Below are 18,035 nucleotides of genomic sequence, written 5' to 3'. Positions count from 1 at the left end.
TGGGTCTAGTTTTCAAAATGGGGTCATTTGTGGGGGGTTTCCACTGTTTAGGTACATTAGGGGCTCTCCAAAGGCAACATGACACCCGCACACCATTCCATCAAAGTCTGCATTCCAAAACGTCACTACTTCCCTTCCGAGCCCCGACGTGTGCCCATACAGTAGTTTTCTCCCACATATGGGGTATCAGCATGCTCAGGACAAATTGGACAACAACTTTTGGGGTCCAATTTCTCCTGGTACCCTTGGGAAAATAAAAAAATGGTGACTAAAAGATCATGTTTGTGGAAAAAATACGAATTTTTTATTTTCACGCCCGGGCGTTGTAAACTTCTGTGAAGCACTGGGGGGTTCAAAGTGCTCACCACACATCTAGATAAGTTCCTTGGGGGGTCTAGTATACAAAATGGTGTCATTTGTGGGGGGTTTCCACTGTTTAGGTACATTAGGGGCTCTCCAAAGGCAACATGACACCCGCAGACCATTCCATCAAAGTCTGCATTCCAAAACGTCACTACTTCCCTTCCGAGACCCGACGTGTGCCCATACAGTAGTTTTCTCCCACATATGGGGTATCAGCATACTCAGGACAAATTGGACAACAACTTTTGGGGTCCAATTTCTCCTGGTACCCTTGGGAAAGTAAAAAAATGGTGACGAAAAGATCATGTTTGTGGAAAAAATACGAATTTTTTATTTTCACGCCCGGGTGTTATAAACTTCTGTGAGGCACTGGGGGGGTCAAAGTGCTCACCACACATCTAGATAAGTTCCTTAGGGGGTCTAGTTTCCAAAATGGTGTCATTTGTGGGGGGGTTCCACTGTTTTGGTACATCAGGAGTTTTCCAAACGCGACATGGTGTCCGATCTCAATTCCAGCCCAAAACGTCAAATGGCGCTGCTTCCCTTCCGAGCTCTGCCATGCGCCCAAATAGTGGTTTACCCCCACATGTGGGGTATCAGCGTACTCAGGACAAATTGCACAATAACTTTTAGGGTCCTGTTACCCTTGGAAAAATAAGAATTGAGGGTGAAAAGATCATTTTTGTGGAAAAAATATGATTTTTTAATTGTATGGCTTTATGTTATAAACTTCTGTGAAGCCCATGGGGGTTCAAAGTTCTCACCACACATCTAGATGAGTTCCTTAGGGGGTCTAGTTTCCAAAATGGTGTCATTTGTGGGGGGTTTCCACTGTTTTGGTACGTCAGGGGTTTTCCAAACGCGACATCGTGTCCGATCTCAATTCCAGCCAAAAACGTCAAATGGCGCTGCTTCCCTTCCGAGCTCTGCCATGCGCCCAAATAGTGGTTTACCCCCACATGTGGGGTATCAGTGTACTCAGGACAAATTGCACAATAACTTTTAGGGTCCTGTTACCCTTGGGAAAATAAAAATTGGGGTGAAAAGATCATTTTTGTGGAAAAAATATGATTTTTTAATTGTACCGCTGTACATTATAAACTTCTGTAAAGCCCTTGTGGGTTCAAAGTTCTCACCACATATCTAGATAAGTTCCTTGGGGGGTCTAGTTTCCAAAATGGGGTCACTTGTAGGGGGTTTCCACTGTTTAGGTACATCAGGGACTCTCCAAACGTGACATGGCGTCCAATCTGAATTCCAGCCAATTTTGCATTGAAAAAGTCAAACGGCGCTCCTTCCATTCTGAGCTCTGCCATGCGCCGAAACAGTCGTTCCCCCCCCCCCCACTTATCAGGTATCTGCGTACTCAGGACAAATTGCACAATAACTTTTGCAGTTCAATTTCTCCTGTTACCCTTGGTAAAATAAAAAAAATTGAACCTGATGTATTTTTTTTATGAAAAAGTTAATGTTCATTTTTTTTTAAATATTCAAAAAAATTCCTGTGACGCACCTAAAGAGTTAATAAACTTCTTGAATGTGGTTTTGAGCACCTTAAGGGGTTCAGTTTTTAGAATGGTGTCACTTTTGGGTATTTTCTATCATATAGACCCCTCAAAGTGGCTTCAAATGTGATGTGGTCCTAAAAATAAAATGGTGTTGTAAAAATGAGAAATCGCTGGTCAACTTTTAACCCTTATAACTTCCTAACTAAAAAAAATTTTGGTTCCAAAATTGTGCTCATGTAAAGTAAACATGTGGGAAATGTTAGTTATCAAGTTTTTTGTGTGCCGTATCTCTGTGATTTAAGGGCATAAAAATTCAAAGTTGGAAAATTGCGAAATTTTCAAAATTTTCGCCAAATTTCCGTTTTTCTCACAAATAAACGCAAGTTATTTGAATGAAATGTTACCACTAACATGAAGTACAATATGTCACGAGAAAACAATGTCAGAATCACCGGGATCCATGGAACCGTTCCAGAGTTATGACCTCATAAAGGTACAGTGGTCAGAATTGTAAAAATTGGCCCGGTCATGAACGTGCAAACCACCCTTGGGGGTGAAGGGGTTAATGTACACTCTGCACCCCATCTTGACTGAAAAAAATAGAAATGTTTGCAAATTTATTAAAAAAGAAAAACTGAAATATCACATGGTCATAAGTATTTATATTTCAAACATTTTTATTGGATTTTAGTAAATAACAAGGGTTGGGAAAAAGGGAGGGAAAGAAAGGGAAAAGGGTGGGAAAGAGGATTAAGGGAATAAAATGGTCATAACTATTTAGACCCTTTGCTGAGACACTCATATTTGTCACACGCTGTCCATTTCCTTGTGATCCTCCTTGAGATGGTTCTACTCCTTCATTGGAGTCCAGCTGTGTTTAATTAAACTGATAGGACTTGATTTGGAAAGGCACACACCTGTCTATAAAAGACCTCACAGTGCATGTCAGACCAAATGAGAATCATGAGGTCAAAGGAACTGGCCAAGGAGCTCAGAGACAGAATTGTGGCAAGGCACAGATCTGGCCAAGGTTACAAAAAAATTTCTGCAGTACTCAAGGTTCCTAAGAGCACAGTGGCCTTCATAATTCAGGGCTGAGGATTCCATTCAGGCAGTGAGCCATTTCAGTCGCACTAAGGGTAAGTGTGGACGATGCTAATTGAGGCAGACAAAAGATGCACTGACCACTAGGCCAGGGTGCACTGAAGACCCCTCATTTACATATGTATTAAAACTTTCTTATATATAAAATAATAGTAGTGAAATCTGTACAATAGGTATGATTTTATAGGGGCTAAATCATATATATATGATATATATATATATATATATATATATATATATATATATATATATATATATATATATATATATATAGCTAATTTTCTATTTCGGTGGTGACAGACTAAAATTATGTCACCAGGCAATAACTGGTATCCCAATAAGTCGCATGCAATATAAGCCGATATTCACACATTATAAAGCGCTATAGCATTTCTACCTGCCTGATCACATATTCCATCAAGCCAGCAACAAAAATGAAGGATCCATCTCAGCCTATGATTGACCGCTGTCAGTAACTACAGTGCCTTGCGAAAGTATTCGGCCCCCTGGAACTTTTCAACCTTCTCCCACATATCATGCTTCAAACATAAAGATACCAAATGTAAATTTTTGATGCAGAATCAACAACAAGTGGGACACAGTTGTGAAGTTGAATTAAATTTATTGGTTATTTTACATTTTTGTGGAAATTCAAAAACTGAAAAGTGGGGCATGCAATTTTATCCGGCCCCTTTAACTTAATACTTTGTTGCACCACCTTTTGCTGCGATTACAGCTGCAAGTCGCTTGGGGTATGTCTCTATCAGTTTTGTACATCGAGAGACAAATTCTTGCCCATTCTTCCTTGGCAAACAGCTCAAGCTCAGTGAGGTTTGATGGAGATTGTTTGTGAACAGCAGTTTTCAGCTCTTTCCACAGATTCTCGATTGGATTCAGGTCTGGAATTTGACTTGGCCATTCTAACACCTGGATACGTTTATTTGTGAACCATTCCATTGTATATTTTGCTTTATGTTTGGGATCGTTGTCTTGTTGGAAGACAAATCTCCGTCTCAGTCTCAAGTCTTTTGCAGATTCCAACAGGTTTTCTTCAAGAATGGTCCTGTATTTGGCTTCATCCATCTTCCCATCAGTTTTAACCATCTTCCCTGTCCCTGTTGAAGAAAAGCAGGCCCAAACCATGATGCTGCCACCACCATGTTTGACAGTGGGGATGGTGTGTTCAGGGTGATGAGCTGTGTTGCCTTTACGCCAAACATATTGCTTGGCATTGTTGCCAAAAAGTTCTATTTTGGTTTCATCTGACCAGAGCACCTTCTTCCACATGTTTGGTGTGTCTCCCAGGTGGCTTGTTGCAAACTTTAAACAACACTTTTTATGGATAGCTTTCAGAAATGACTTTCTTCTTGCCACGCTTCCATAAAGGCCAGATTTGTGCAGTGTACGACTGATTGTGTCCTATGGACAGACTGTCCCACCTCAGCTGTAGATCTCTGCAGTTCATCCAGAGTGATCATGGACCTCTTGGCTGCATCTCTGATCAGTCTTTTCCTTGTTTGAGATGAAAATTTAGATGGACAGCCGGGTCTTGGTAGATTTGCAGTGGTTTGATACTCCTTCCATTTCAATATGATCGCTTGCACAGTGCTCCTTGGGATGTTTAAAGTTTTGGAAATCATTTTGTATCCAAATCCGGCTTTAAACTTCTCCACAACAGTATCACTGACCTGCTTGTTGTGTTCCTTGGTCTTCATGATGCTCTCTGTGCTTAAAACAGAACCCTGAGACTATCACAGAGCAGATGCATTTATACAGAGACTTGATTACACATAGGTGGATTATATTTATCATGATTAATCATTTAGGACAACATTGGATCATTCAGAGATCCACAATGAACTTCTGGAGTGAGTTTGCTGCACTTAAAGTAAAGGGGCCAAATGATATTGTACGCCCCACTTTTCAGTTTTTGAATTTCCACAAAAATTTTAAATAATAAATTTCATTCAACTTCACAATTGTGTCCCACTTGTTGATTCTTCAACAAAAATTTACATTTGGTATCTTTATGTTTGAAGCATGATATGTGGGAAAAGGTTGAAAAGTTCCAGGGGGCTGAATACTTTTCCAAGGCACTGTATGATTACCGTTGCCAATGCACAGCCAGTATTTTTATTTTGATGATTCTCAGATCCTTGTTTTAACCACAATACGCTTTTCCCTAGCTTTCATCTAACTTATTACTGGAGCCATGGAGTTCAAATTCAGTTTGTAGTAAACTTAGTCAAGTTAGGAAGGTTGTAGAAACGGTTAAAATAATATTTCCTTTCCTTTCCTAGGTGGAGAACAAAACAAAACCTAGACTACAGCTTCCTTATGTTATATACACAGCCAAAGGGCACATATTATTTGCAGGTAAACTATAACTTTTCTGTATCTTCCTGCTAGAATTTTTTTTACATGTCATGGGGTCCCCTCTGTGCTGTCGGCTTTTATTTCATCTTATTTAATGTTCTTTCTTATAACTTGCCTAAATGCTCAGCAATTACTTGCATGTTTATACACTGTACGTATAATGTATGTATTATAATGTATATACCTGGATCTGGTTTCTCCATACTGCAGAGACTCCTTGCTGTAGAAATCAGAAGCAGAATTGATAAACCTTGCTTTCCAGGTTACAGTTAATGCCTAAAACTACTAATATTACTAGGTGTGAAGCAATTTCTCAGAAGCCACCATTCTTTTATCAAATGTACTGAAAATGAATCTTTCAATAGAGACTGCTCCGGAGACAATGAAACAGGGGGCCAAGCTCAGAGTGCATCCATATTTGGTGAATCTACTCGGGACAGACTTGAAAATATTAACGCACCACTCCAGCGTCTTTAGTTTTTTGTTTTTTTTTTCAGTGCTGGAGTGGTGCTACTAATCTAAGTTCCCTGAGCCTAGTCTTATACTCCCCAGTCTATCTTCAGCTCTTTGCAGTAGTGCTGTGGTCACATGCCGCCTTGTTGCGCAACTTCTTTCCGTAAGTAAGATGTATCAGTCACAAGCTCTCAAATGTAAGTCTGAAAGCCTTGATCTGCTTCTCTTAGGCTGGGTTCACAAAGCGTTAATGGGCTGCGTTTAACGCATCCGTTATATAGCGGCATTAACGCTATGTAACGGATGCGATAACGCAACCATACACAGCTATAGAAGAGTGCATCGCTAACGCATGCCATAATCGGCATGCGTTAGCGATGTGCCGTCACTGTGACGGACCCTCGGACGCGGTCTGCAGTGTCTGAGGGTCCGTCACTGCTGGGGCAGATGAAGTATATGCCCTAGCGGGAGGACATAACGCGATCGCGTTATGCTATAACCTTAATGCAGTCTGTCAGCGCTATGCATTGAACGGACTGCTGTTAACGCTATGTGAACCTGGCCTTAGACTTACATTGAGCTGTGACTTCTGGAGTGATTCAGCAGGTAACAAACTGCTGGAGACCAACAGGTGTGGAGCTCAGAACAGCTGAAAATAGCAGTTGGTAAGTATAGAATTAGGGACAGGAAACTTGGATTAGTAGCACCATTCCAGCACTGAAATAAAAAAAAAAAATTGCTGTAGTGGCAGTTTAACAATTAGGTTTGAGGATGTGGGGGCACCAACCTCTGTTTTTGGAGGGTTACGATGACAAGCATCAGTGTTTCAATTTTGTTTTGTTGCTGCAAGACCCCAACTGCTCTATGTATATGCCTTAACTTGACACAAGGTACTCTTTAATGGCATGAGACCAGATTAAAGTGGATATCCCCCACTATTGTATTTCACTTGCAGGATAAATGCTTTGCAAGTTTGCAGGACAGTACATCAGTTAGAAACACAGGATATCAGGCTGAACCAGACTAGTTTTACCTTTCAGCTTCATCAAATACATATTAATGTTGTCTATAAATATGTTTACAATTTATAATGAAACGCTTAATGTTTATATGCCTGTTCGGATATTTCATTTGCCTATGATATTTTAGGAACAGACATGGAATCAGTGATCCTTCACATCAGTTATGCAAACAGAAGCAGAGAAGCCCCATTGATTATCCTGGGGTCCATCTGTTCTTTTTTGTCTTCATTCTTTTAGACTGAAATAAAAAGTTCCGCATGTCGGACTTTATTTTTTTTTTTCCCATTCGTGAAAAATGGACATTTGACGTGTCTCCTAATCGTCAGAGGGTAGTGGGCCTCCTCTTATCTTTTGCATTTGATATGCAATCAGAAGCAAATATTCCATTTGTCTAGTGCTAATCAAATGTTTCTAAAATGGAATAGAACATGTGCTCAGAGCCTAACTTGCGGGGACAAGTACTGAAATAAATGATCATGAGTCCAATGTCAGTAAAAATAGCAACTATTAACTAAAAGTACTAATAGTACTAAACGGCATGACGTCCTCTGGCCTATGGCAATTTCATGTGTCACATGCACATTTCCTAAAGGCCTTTTAAGGAAGTACGCATGAGACGGTGAAACGGCCATAGAACAGTGGGCTTTCCCCCATCTATCGCAGTTCATACTTCTCATCCTCGTAGGCATTCATAAGGTTGTCAATGTGGAATCAGGAGACTCGCGACCAGTTCGTGCATCAGAGAGTTCATATTTGTAATCCAACACACGGATGTGGGAATCCGGCCGTGTACTCCAATCAGATTCTTGCATCACCTCTCTAATATGCCTGTCTGGAGTTGGACTGACAGGCGACCAAGAGCAGTTACAGAGACATGACCCCCCTCGTGTAAACCGTCTCTGCTGGTAAACAATAATTTCAATAACAGGTCATTGAATGCAAGTTAGAAGTGAAACCCCTAGTGGCTAGGACCTTGGAGTGGCTTTTCTGGCCGCAAACATATTTTCCAGGAAACTCTTAGATGCTCTGTACTGAGCAGATTCACTTGACGAATAGAAATGAAAAATATGTTGATGGATTATTTTTATGAACCAGTAAACTTGCAATCAAACACATAATTACTATAGTAATTGCATTGATTTTTAACCTCTGTCTATCCAACAACAAAGGTTTTCAGATAAAAGTGTTTTGAAAGCAAGCCAGGCAAAGCACCCACTGGGCACCACCTCTCCAGATTCTTCCTACTTGGCTTGATTAACAGTTAGCTTCCCTTTGATTGACAGGAAGCTGCAGGACCCATCCTGGACCCCCACTACATTCAAACTCTTCCTAATTTTGGTTTGTGCCTTTAGGAGTAACAAGGTCTCGGGTCCCCTATTCTAGTGATTAATGGGGGTAACCCAGCGAGCAGACATTGCCAACTTTTGGCACCTGCTCGACTGCCTCTTCCTGTGGAGTGTAGAGTTGGTAAATGTTAATTGTAGGAAAATCCCTTTAGAATGTTAAATATTAATATATGGCATTTCATGACTCCGTTACAGTAGCATGGCCTTGTGGAGACCTACATACCGAAGTATTTCTCAATATACTTCACTTCATTTGCTTTGAGCAAGTAACATACCTTTTACTACAGTTTCTAGTGATGATTGTGAGTAATTTAAAGAGCTTTTTTTTTTTTTTTAAAAGCCTGTGCAACATGTTGAAGCCACTTCGATCTTACCTTGGCTAATCTAGTTAAAAGTAATCTTTAACACAATGAATGAACCTAAAATTAATTTAAATGAATATAGAAAAAATTATGTATGAAAAAATATATAAATACTCTTAAAAAAAAAAAATTCTATGGTCTGACATATTGGAATCTCAAAGATTTTTCCTGTGTTTTTTTTTTTCCTCTTCTGTTTATAGACAGTTTAGCAGTGGGTTTTCCTTTTGTCTCTCTCCTGACTCCTCTGTACATAGGAGCACTCAGTACTGAGCACTTTTGTGTTATGTATGAGAGAATCGCTGCCGGACTCCTCTGGGGACATCTTATCTCACAGACAACAAAAGAATCATCTGTCGAGGAGAGCCATTAGACTGTCAGCTGAGCCCACTGATATCAGAGGGTAATGTTAGCCTAACATGTATGGGGGACTTTACTCAGTTAATCAGTTTTTCTAATGAAAATGAGATGTCTCTGCTGACCATGCCCCCAAATCAATACAGCTAAGCCGAAAGTGTGAAATATGAACCTATTTTGTGAGCTTTAGTGTTAGTGAAACGTGGAATATTTGATTTTTTTTTCAATGGTCACATTGAACACTGAAATATGTTTAGAATAAAAGCCTGATTGAAATTGTCATTCTCTGTGATACAGTCTGTTTAATTGTAAGCCATAAATACCATTCTAGGCAAAGCTGACACAAAAGACATTACCCTCGCTGTAAAATGGGAAGATTTATCATAATATCTGTTCATGAGTGGAATCACTTTCCCCTTTTGGCTTCCACCTGGCTTTATCAGCATGGGATTTCAAAGGATTTAGAGATCACTGTGGCGGTTCTTAAGTTTTTGGCTCACACAATAGACCATGTCCCCAAGAGACTTTGGGCATCTCTCAGGACTCCAGCCAAGGAGTGAATAATGCCACAGCTGAAAGATAAGAATAAAAGCTAGCAATTCAATCCACCATAGACAGGAGCAAAATGCGCATTTATGCTTTCAGACCTGGAGATAACGATGGATGACTATTGATGCTACCATGGGATGCCATATTTTTCTAGATGTTTGACTCGTGGACACAAACTAAAAACTATTATAGTGTAAACTGATTGTTATATGTAAATACTAATTTTTTTTTTTTTTATAAATTCTTATTTAAGAAATTTTTAACAAACTGGAAAAAACAACAGAATACATAGCATCTTTTCCATGTCATGTAGAGCAAGTTAATATTTGCAAGGCCAAATGTATTCAGAAAATAAACAAAGTTCACTAACTAAGAGAGAGTATAGAGGTAGGGGGGTGGAAGTTGACAATTGGGGAAAACTTGGAAGGTGGGGTTAAGGGTTCCAGAGTGTCCTGCTTAAAATGATAATGCTGAATAAGAGGTTTGAGAGTGCAGTCTTTCCAGTGAAGGTATAGACATGAGTAAATAATAGGATCATAAAGGGTTATAAATTTTCTTCTGGTGGCTTTTCTGAAGTAATTAGCCACCGGGTCCAGGAGTCAATCATTTTTGAGTTTTTGGAATTAGTCTTAAGTTTTTCATATATGCCTATTTGATTCACTTCTTTTAACCATTCTTTACATGAAGGGGTTTCAACTTCTTTCCAGTGTCGTGCAATGGTTATTTTAGCGGAATTGATCAAGTGAGGAATTAGTGATTTCCTGCTTAGCAATATATTGGAGGGGTCCAAGTTGAGAAGAATAAAGACGGGTGTTATTAGTATGTCTATATTAAGGACCTTTTTAATAAATGCTTTAATATTTACCCAAAATTGTTTGATTTTTGAGCACTCTAGCCAAATTTGTGTTGGGGTACCTATTTCTCTGTTGCATCTCCAGCATAGAGGAGAGATAGAACTGTTCATTTTACTTAGTATATCTGGAGTTCTTTACCATCTTGAGATAATTTTGTAATTGAGTTCTTGAAATTTCAAGGAAGAAGCTAGCCAATGAGTATTTTTAAATATTGTGAGTATTTCATCAGTGTGGAATTTTTTGTTTAGCTCTGATTCCCATCTTTTAATAAAATCTGGAATATCATCTGTTTTGGCTAAAATTCTATTGATTGTAGCTATTATTTTCCCGTTACCTTTTGTGTTTATAAACAGTTTAAGGAATGGCGGGATTGGTTGTGGAGCAGAGATATTGGGGAGATTAAGTTTGATTACCTCTTGCAGTAACTATTTCAACGTCGTTCAAATGCAGGTTTTTCGTAAGAGAGCAAATTTTTTCTTTGTTCTTACACTTGTTCTTATGGACAAAATAATCTATTGGCATGTCTATGTGGGAGATTGAGGAGAAAAATTTTTTTTTAAGAGTCCTGTATCTGTTGGGGATCAGATGTAAAATAGCAGTGATTTGGCATATGTTTGGAATGAAATTTTTGTTTTTATTGGCTTTGTGCTATAATCTGAGGGTTATGTTGGTATAAGGGTTTTTGATACTGTTATATCTATTAAATGAGGTAGGCCATAAATAGTGTGAGAAACCTCCATTAAGGTTATGTAATTCCAGTAGAGCCCAAAGTTTTGTGGAAGAGGGAGAGCGTAAGTCAATTACTCTGGCTATATGACTCGCTAATCTGTATTTTTCAAAATCGGGTAATCCCAACCCCCATCTGTTTCTAGGTTTTATTAGCGTTTGATGTTTGACTCTATGACTTTTGTCTGCCCAGATAAAATTTTGAGATCAGTCGTTTTAGTTTTTGGAAAAATTGTTGGGGGATGTCTATCGGCAGTGTTTGAAGAAGGTATAGAATTTTAGGAAGAATGATCATTTTTATTAAATTGACTCTACCAAACCATGAGACCGGAATGTCTTTTCAGTGGGAGATTGAGGTTTTGACTGTTTGTAGTAGTGGTTTGAAGTTTAAATCATAAAGGTGAGAGGACGAATTGCTGATTTTAGCTCCCAAATAGATGATGAATGAGCAATCTTTAAATGGGGAAAGTGTTGAGAGTATCTTCCTGTTTTCAGGTGACAGAAATATATGTAACAGATTCGATTTAGAGAAATTTATTTTAAAGTTAGAAATTGAGTTGAAGTGTTGCAGCTCTGTGAGCAGAGTTTAATGGAATTATTTGGATTTACCAAAAAGAAAAGTATATCGTCTGCATAGGCTGCACATTTAGGTTCTATTCGGCCGGTTTTCAATCCTGTAATCATAGGAGACTGTCTAATTTTTTGAAGAAATGTCTCAATTGAAAGGATGAACAGAAGTGGCGATAGGTGGCAACCTTGTCTTGTGCCGTTTTTTATATCAAAGCTAGTGGATAACGTATTGTTTATTTTAATTTTCGCTGAGGGAGCTGTGTATAAGGCTAAAACTTTATCTATAAAGCATGGAGGGAAGCCAAATTTTATAAGTGTGTGCTCCATGAAATGCCAATCAACGCGGTCGAATGCTTTCTCAGCAACTGCGGAGAGAATTGACATTTGGATATTGTTTTGTTTTGCGAAATGGATCGCATTAATTGCTCTCATAACATTATCTTTGGCTTCTCTTCCTTTGATAAAACCAACTTGTTCTGGGTTGATCAGTTCTGGGAGTATTTTTTGCATCCGATTGGCTAATATTTTTGCGTATAGTTTTAAGTCGTTATTTATAAGGGATATAGGTCTGTAACTGTTGCATGAAGTGGGATCTTTCCCTTCTTTTGGTATGAGGCTAATATGGGCTTTTAGGGATTATTTCTTGAACTTGTTAAGTTTGTTAATTTGGTTAAAATAATCTGTCAGATGATTGATTAGATCAGTTTTAAAATATTTATAATATTCGATTGAAAAACCGTCCGGGCCTGGGCTTTTCCCCCCGGGGCATCGGTTTATCGCCTCCTCTACTTCCTCCTTAGTTATGGGGCTGTTTAGGAAATGGATTTGGGGTTCTGTATCTTGGGGAAGGGCTAAGGGTCCCGTCACACATAGCGATTTCGCTAGCGAGATCGCTGCTGAGTCACAAGTTTTGTGACACAACAGCGATCTCACCAGCGAGATCGCTGTGTGTGACAGCGATCAGCGATCGGCCCCCCTGCCAGTGTCGCTGATCGCTGTAGGAAAGCCATGGACATTTTTTTGGTCGCTGGTCTACCACTGGCCAGCACGCATCGCTGCGTGTGACAGGCGGGAGACCAGCGATCAGCTGGTAACTAACGTACACATCGGGTATCTAAGGGACGGATACCTGGATTGTGCCGGCTGATCGGTGCTGCAGCTGCATGTGTTGCAGCTGTGTCAAAGTCACACTACATGCAAGGAGAGCCTCTGTGATGGGCTCTCCATGCATGTGCTGTGACTGTCACACGGCCGAGACACAAGCAGCTGCGGCGCTGATCAGCTGTCGTGCTCCATGTATCCTGGTTCCCGATTGTAGCTTATTCATTAAGTGGTATAGCTTGCTGAATAAGCGGGGAACCGAACAAATATTTACCATCTGTAAAGGGATAGGTGTGGTAACACAACTAGTAAAAATGCTTTATTTGTCCTATGGTCAGCTGTGTTTTGTGCAAAATTTATTGACCTTAAACTGCGTGAACCAGTCACCTTTGAAACTGCAGATTTATAGTTGTCTGTTGAGCCACCACAAAAGCCTAATATTTCTTGTCAACTTTCAGCTTATGTGCAGGATAGCAGACTTCTAGCTCTCATTACAGGTTAGGCTGGTCTCACATTAGCGTTTGGAGGCACAGTGGATGCTCGCCGTGAAGCTCCGCCCCTGCTGCGCCTCCTCCGGTCAGCTCCGCCTATGGGCGCATGCCGCTGCATGCGGCCTGCGTACCCTATCTTTAGCATTGGGTACACAGGCCGTGCGCAGGTATGCTTTTGCCACCGCATGCTTCTAAAATAAAGCCTCAGGTTTTATTATACTATATCCAATGCTAAAGATAGGGTACATAGGCCGCATGCAGCGCCATGCGCCCATAGGCGGAGCTGACTGGAGGAGGCGCGGCAGGGGCGGAGCTTCACAGCGAGCGTCTGCTGCGCCTCCAAACGCTAATTTGAAACTAGCCATAAAAATAATGAAAAGTAACAACTCTATTATAAAGCTGGAGGTGAATAACAAAGGTCCATCATTGGGAGCTGATCATCTTTCATCTCTCTGCACAGTGACCTCTGCACATTTCAAAGATTATGCCCACAACTATCTCCTATAGAAATCAGTGAGGCGTTTTTTTTTAGCTGAGTTTTCTTTTGTCCAGGTGCATGCGGCCCAAATGTATGAAAATGCTGTTGTAGCAGTTCCTTAGGAAGATGGTTATAAAGAAAAATGAATGCAAAATGTACAGGAAATAAAACAGTTTGAGCTAGTATATATATTTTTTTTTTTAACAAATTTTGTTAATAAAAAAAGTTTAGTATTTCTTACATCACAGAAGCTATTCGTCCCTTGCAGACATGAAACCACAAAGACAACTTGTTTCATCTATGTTCTGACTGTATGCTGTATAATAGTAGTAAGAGCTCAAGTTGTGATGTAGTTTTGATATACCAAGGACCTTTTGTTTTTTATGTTTCATCTCTTAAGAACGGTTAACCTCTTTTTTTGGTTTGTTAAAAGCGTATTGCATACAATAGACTGGCCAGGTAGCACATATATTGTTGTGTTGTAATAATCCTTGTGCACATTAGGCTGTATTCACAATTGTTTTTTGAGCTTGGTTTCTCCCTTAAATTACAAAACAGATGTAAATGGAAGCAAAAGAGCCTCACTGACCATACTTGAATCTGTCCGAACAAAAAGATCACATTCAGCACTTTGTTTCATTAAAAAATGGACAGAAACCAGATTGACGCCATTATAATCAGAGGTGCCATTCTGCTTCAGTTTCCATCGGTTTTGTAACAGATCCGTTTTTCATATGAATTCCTAAAATGGAACTCTGGTATGGATACAACCTTTTTTCTTAGATTTATCCAGGGTTTTGTAGTTCTGATAGATTTTTTTTTTATGTTTTAACAGTTAGAAGATGACATTGTTGCCAAGCCAGATTATTTCCAATCCATCAAGGACTTTGCTACCCAACAAGCTTCCGATGAGTGGCTCATACTTGAGTTCTCACAGCTAGGATTTATTGGTGAGTTTGAATGTTTTATGTAACTATTGAAATTACTTTTATTATTATTTATGAAATCTACTGCTAGTGGAAACTTTATTGGCTTTGTTCACTTTGTCTGTGATGTGCAGTCCAAAGTATATACACCAGGGGAAATATTCTGTGTATGTTATTAAAGGGCACAGGTCAGCAGGATTTTACTCCTAAGCCCCCGTCACACACAGCGAGATCGCTGCCGAGTCACAAGTTTTGTGACGCAACAGTGATCTCACCAGCGATATCGCTGTGTGTGACACGTATCAGCGACTGGCCCCCTCGGCGGGTATCGCTGATAGTGCTCGAAAGCCCTGGACATTTTTTTGATCGTTGGTCTCCCGCTGGCCAGAATGCATCGCTGCGTGTGACAGGCAGGAGCCCAGCGATCAGCGAGCTGGTATCCAAGGTAAACCGCGGGTAACTAAGCGACGCTTAGAAACCCGCTGTTTACCTTGGATTCCAGCTCCCTGCATCAGCACGCTGGTATCTAAGGTACACAGCGGGTAACTAAGCGACGTGCGCGCTTGTTACCCGCGTCGTCATTGGTTTTGATGGCTGCTGAGATTTGCCTGTTTGGCAGCTCAACAGCGATCATGTAGCGACACACCAGCGCTCCTGATAAGGTCATAGTGTTGTCGGGATCGCTGGTGCGTCGCTATGTGTGACGGGGGCCCTACTCCTTAAGCTATTTATATGTGCATGTATTGTAGCTCTTTCAAGCACATGTCCAGCAATCCCTTAACATGGCCAGTCCATTCCTCACTTAGAAATTAGCATTTGAATTGATATGCAAATGAGGCTGAAGAGCTGAAGTCTCTGTCATTCCAACGCTGTTCCCTGCCCAGAGCCACCTCCTCCTGCTTGACTGACAGTCTCTATGTTGTGTGATTTCAGGCGAAGGATCCATCAGTCACTCAGGAGGTGAAGGCACTGGATAGATAAAAGAGCTGGAATAACCGAGGCTTCAGGTTTACAGCCTCCTTTGCATATTAATCCCACCACTGATTTCTCTTTAATAGAGGAATAGAGTGGCCCTAGAAAGATCTAAATTGTCTAAATCGCATATACAGTTGTGTGAAAAGGTGTTTCCCCCCCTTCCTGATTTCCGATTCTTTTGCATGTTTGTCACACTTAAATGTTTCAGATCACCAAACAAATTTAAATATTAGACAAAGATAACACAAAATGCAGTTTTTAAATGAAAGTCTTTATTATTAGGGGAAAAATAAATCCAAACCTACATGGCCCTGTGTGAAAAAGGGATTGCCCCTAAACCTAATAACTGGTTGGGCCATCCTTAGCAGCAACAACTCCAGTGTTTGCAACAACTGGAAATGAGTTTTTTTTACAGTGCTCTGGAGGAATTTTGGCCCACTAATCTTTGCAGAATTGTTATAATTCAGCCACATTTGGATAGTTTCCAAGCATAAACCACCTTTTTAAGGTCATGTCACAGCATGTCAATCGGATTTGACTAGGCCACTCCAAAGCCTTAATTTTGTTTATCTTAAGAAATTCAGAGCTGAACTTGCTGGTATGTTTTGCATGATTGTCCTGCTGCATAACCCAAGTATGCTTCAGCTTGATGTCACAAAGAGATGGCCAGATATTGTCCTTCAGAATTTTTTGGTAGACAGCAGAATTCATGGTTCCATTTACCACAGCAAGACTTCCAGGTCCTGAGGCATCAAAACTCCTGGGAAGATTCACAACTGTTTCATGTTTTTGCCATTTCTGGATAATGACTCTCACTGTGGTTCGCTGGAGTCTCAAAGCTTTAAAAATGGCTTTATATAACTTTTTCCAGACTGCTAGATCTCAATTACTTTTTCTCATTTGTTTAAGAATTTCTTTGGAACGCAGCATTATGTCTAGCGTTTCGGTAACTTTTGGTCTACTTCACTTTGTCAGGCAGGGCCCATTTAAGTAATTTCTTGATTGAGAATAGGTGTGGCAGTTTTCAGGCCTCACTGTGGCTAGGGAATTTGAACTGAGCTTGGATTGAACTTGGATTTCTTTTTCCCTTAATAACGACCTTCATTTGAAAGCTGCATTTTGTGTTTACTCGTGTTATTTTTGTGTAATATTTACATTTGTTTGGTGATCTGAAACATGTAAGTATGATAAACATGCAAAAGAACAGGAAATCAAGAAGGGGGCAAACACTCTTTGACACAATTGTACATATTAGGAGGTGTGAAATCCTGCTGACAGATTCACTTAAATGCTTATTTCCTCTTTTGTGACCACCCCCCCATGCAAAAGTAAAGTTCCCTTTTATGTTCAATCTATTTTATTAAACATTTTACAAACAGAGAATATATTATATGAAAACTGATAATATATAGAATCATATAAAAATATCTAGTATTCAAAAATGACAATACAACCTTCTAACAGTACGTCAAACATACCATGGTAGACAATAACAGTAACTGTATGGCGAACGCCAACAAGGTATTCAAGAGAGGAAGTATCCTCTATATTATGCAGAGGAAAGACATAGGATAAAAAAGAGGAAAAGAAAGACAAGGGAAGAGGAGAAAAAAGAGGGTTATGGATAAAGAGGTCCTTAAAAAAAAAAATAAATATATATATATATATATATATATATATATATATTAATGTGCAAAATCCTATGTAACTGAAAAAGTCAGCGTAACAATTTATTGAAATCAGGTGAGTCCTGAAACAAAATCCATCCACTCCAAATCCTTCTAAATTTATCGTTTGTTCCATTGCAGTCTGCAGACAGCTCCTCCATTCTACACAGATTGACCATTTCCTTATACCAGTCTAATATGTCAGGGGGGTTTGTAAGTTTCCAAAACCGCTGGATTACCATTCGTGCTGCTGTTAGACAAAACCAAAGAATATCTCTCTTCTGAGTCCTTATTGAAGAAAGTAAAATTGACAGAAGAGCTATTTGAGGGGACCATGCTACACTGTTTCTGGTGATTCGTTTATAATTGTCGAAAACGTTCTCCCAGAATGGCTTGATCTTAGAGCATTCCCACCAAATGGAATCATAGAGCCCGTAAAGTTCCCTTTTATAATCACATACAGTTGTAATTGTTGAGTTTGTGTCCCAATACAGCAGAAATGGCCCCATCCCATAGTGGCACCCATACAGTAGTAACTTACACCTTTATTTCCCCTATACAGAAATAGCATCCATCTTTTTATGCCTAGACACAGTTGGAACATCACAAATTTTGGCCCGATATATTAACAATAATGTATGGTGCTTCAATATGGAACATAACCCTTTTGCTGGGGGTTTTGATGTTTTGCTGTAAGGATAGCCAGGACAAATTTCGTACTTTTGACATGTGCAAACAAAGCCTTAACTAAAAATGTCTAAAAAGGATATGAAACCCCCATAGCTATATGTTTTCTGAAAGTAGTATTCT

The 18,035-nt window shown here is 39.7% G+C and overlaps 1 protein-coding gene across 2 annotated transcripts in view; it reads left to right on the top strand.

Moving 5' to 3' along the window:
• LOC141086257 (alpha-1,3-mannosyl-glycoprotein 4-beta-N-acetylglucosaminyltransferase B-like) overlaps positions 1–18,035 on the top strand; it is a 145,300-nt gene that overhangs the window by 73,069 nt on the left and 54,196 nt on the right. For both annotated transcript variants that reach the window (XR_012231557.1, XM_073572137.1), the window contains exons 6-7: positions 5,276–5,351; positions 14,493–14,607. Coding sequence is in view for 1 of the 2 variants with exons in the window: in XM_073572137.1 (XP_073428238.1) it covers positions 5,276–5,351; positions 14,493–14,607 (191 nt within the window). In the remaining variant the exon portion in view is untranslated. The remainder of the gene's footprint in view (positions 1–5,275; positions 5,352–14,492; positions 14,608–18,035) is intronic.

Source organism: Dendrobates tinctorius, unplaced genomic scaffold, assembly GCF_039654945.1.
Source record: "Dendrobates tinctorius isolate UK_male_01 unplaced genomic scaffold, ASM3965494v1 ptg000030l, whole genome shotgun sequence".
NCBI lineage: Eukaryota > Metazoa > Chordata > Amphibia > Anura > Dendrobatidae > Dendrobates > Dendrobates tinctorius.
This window is presented reverse-complemented; position numbering and strand designations above follow the sequence as displayed.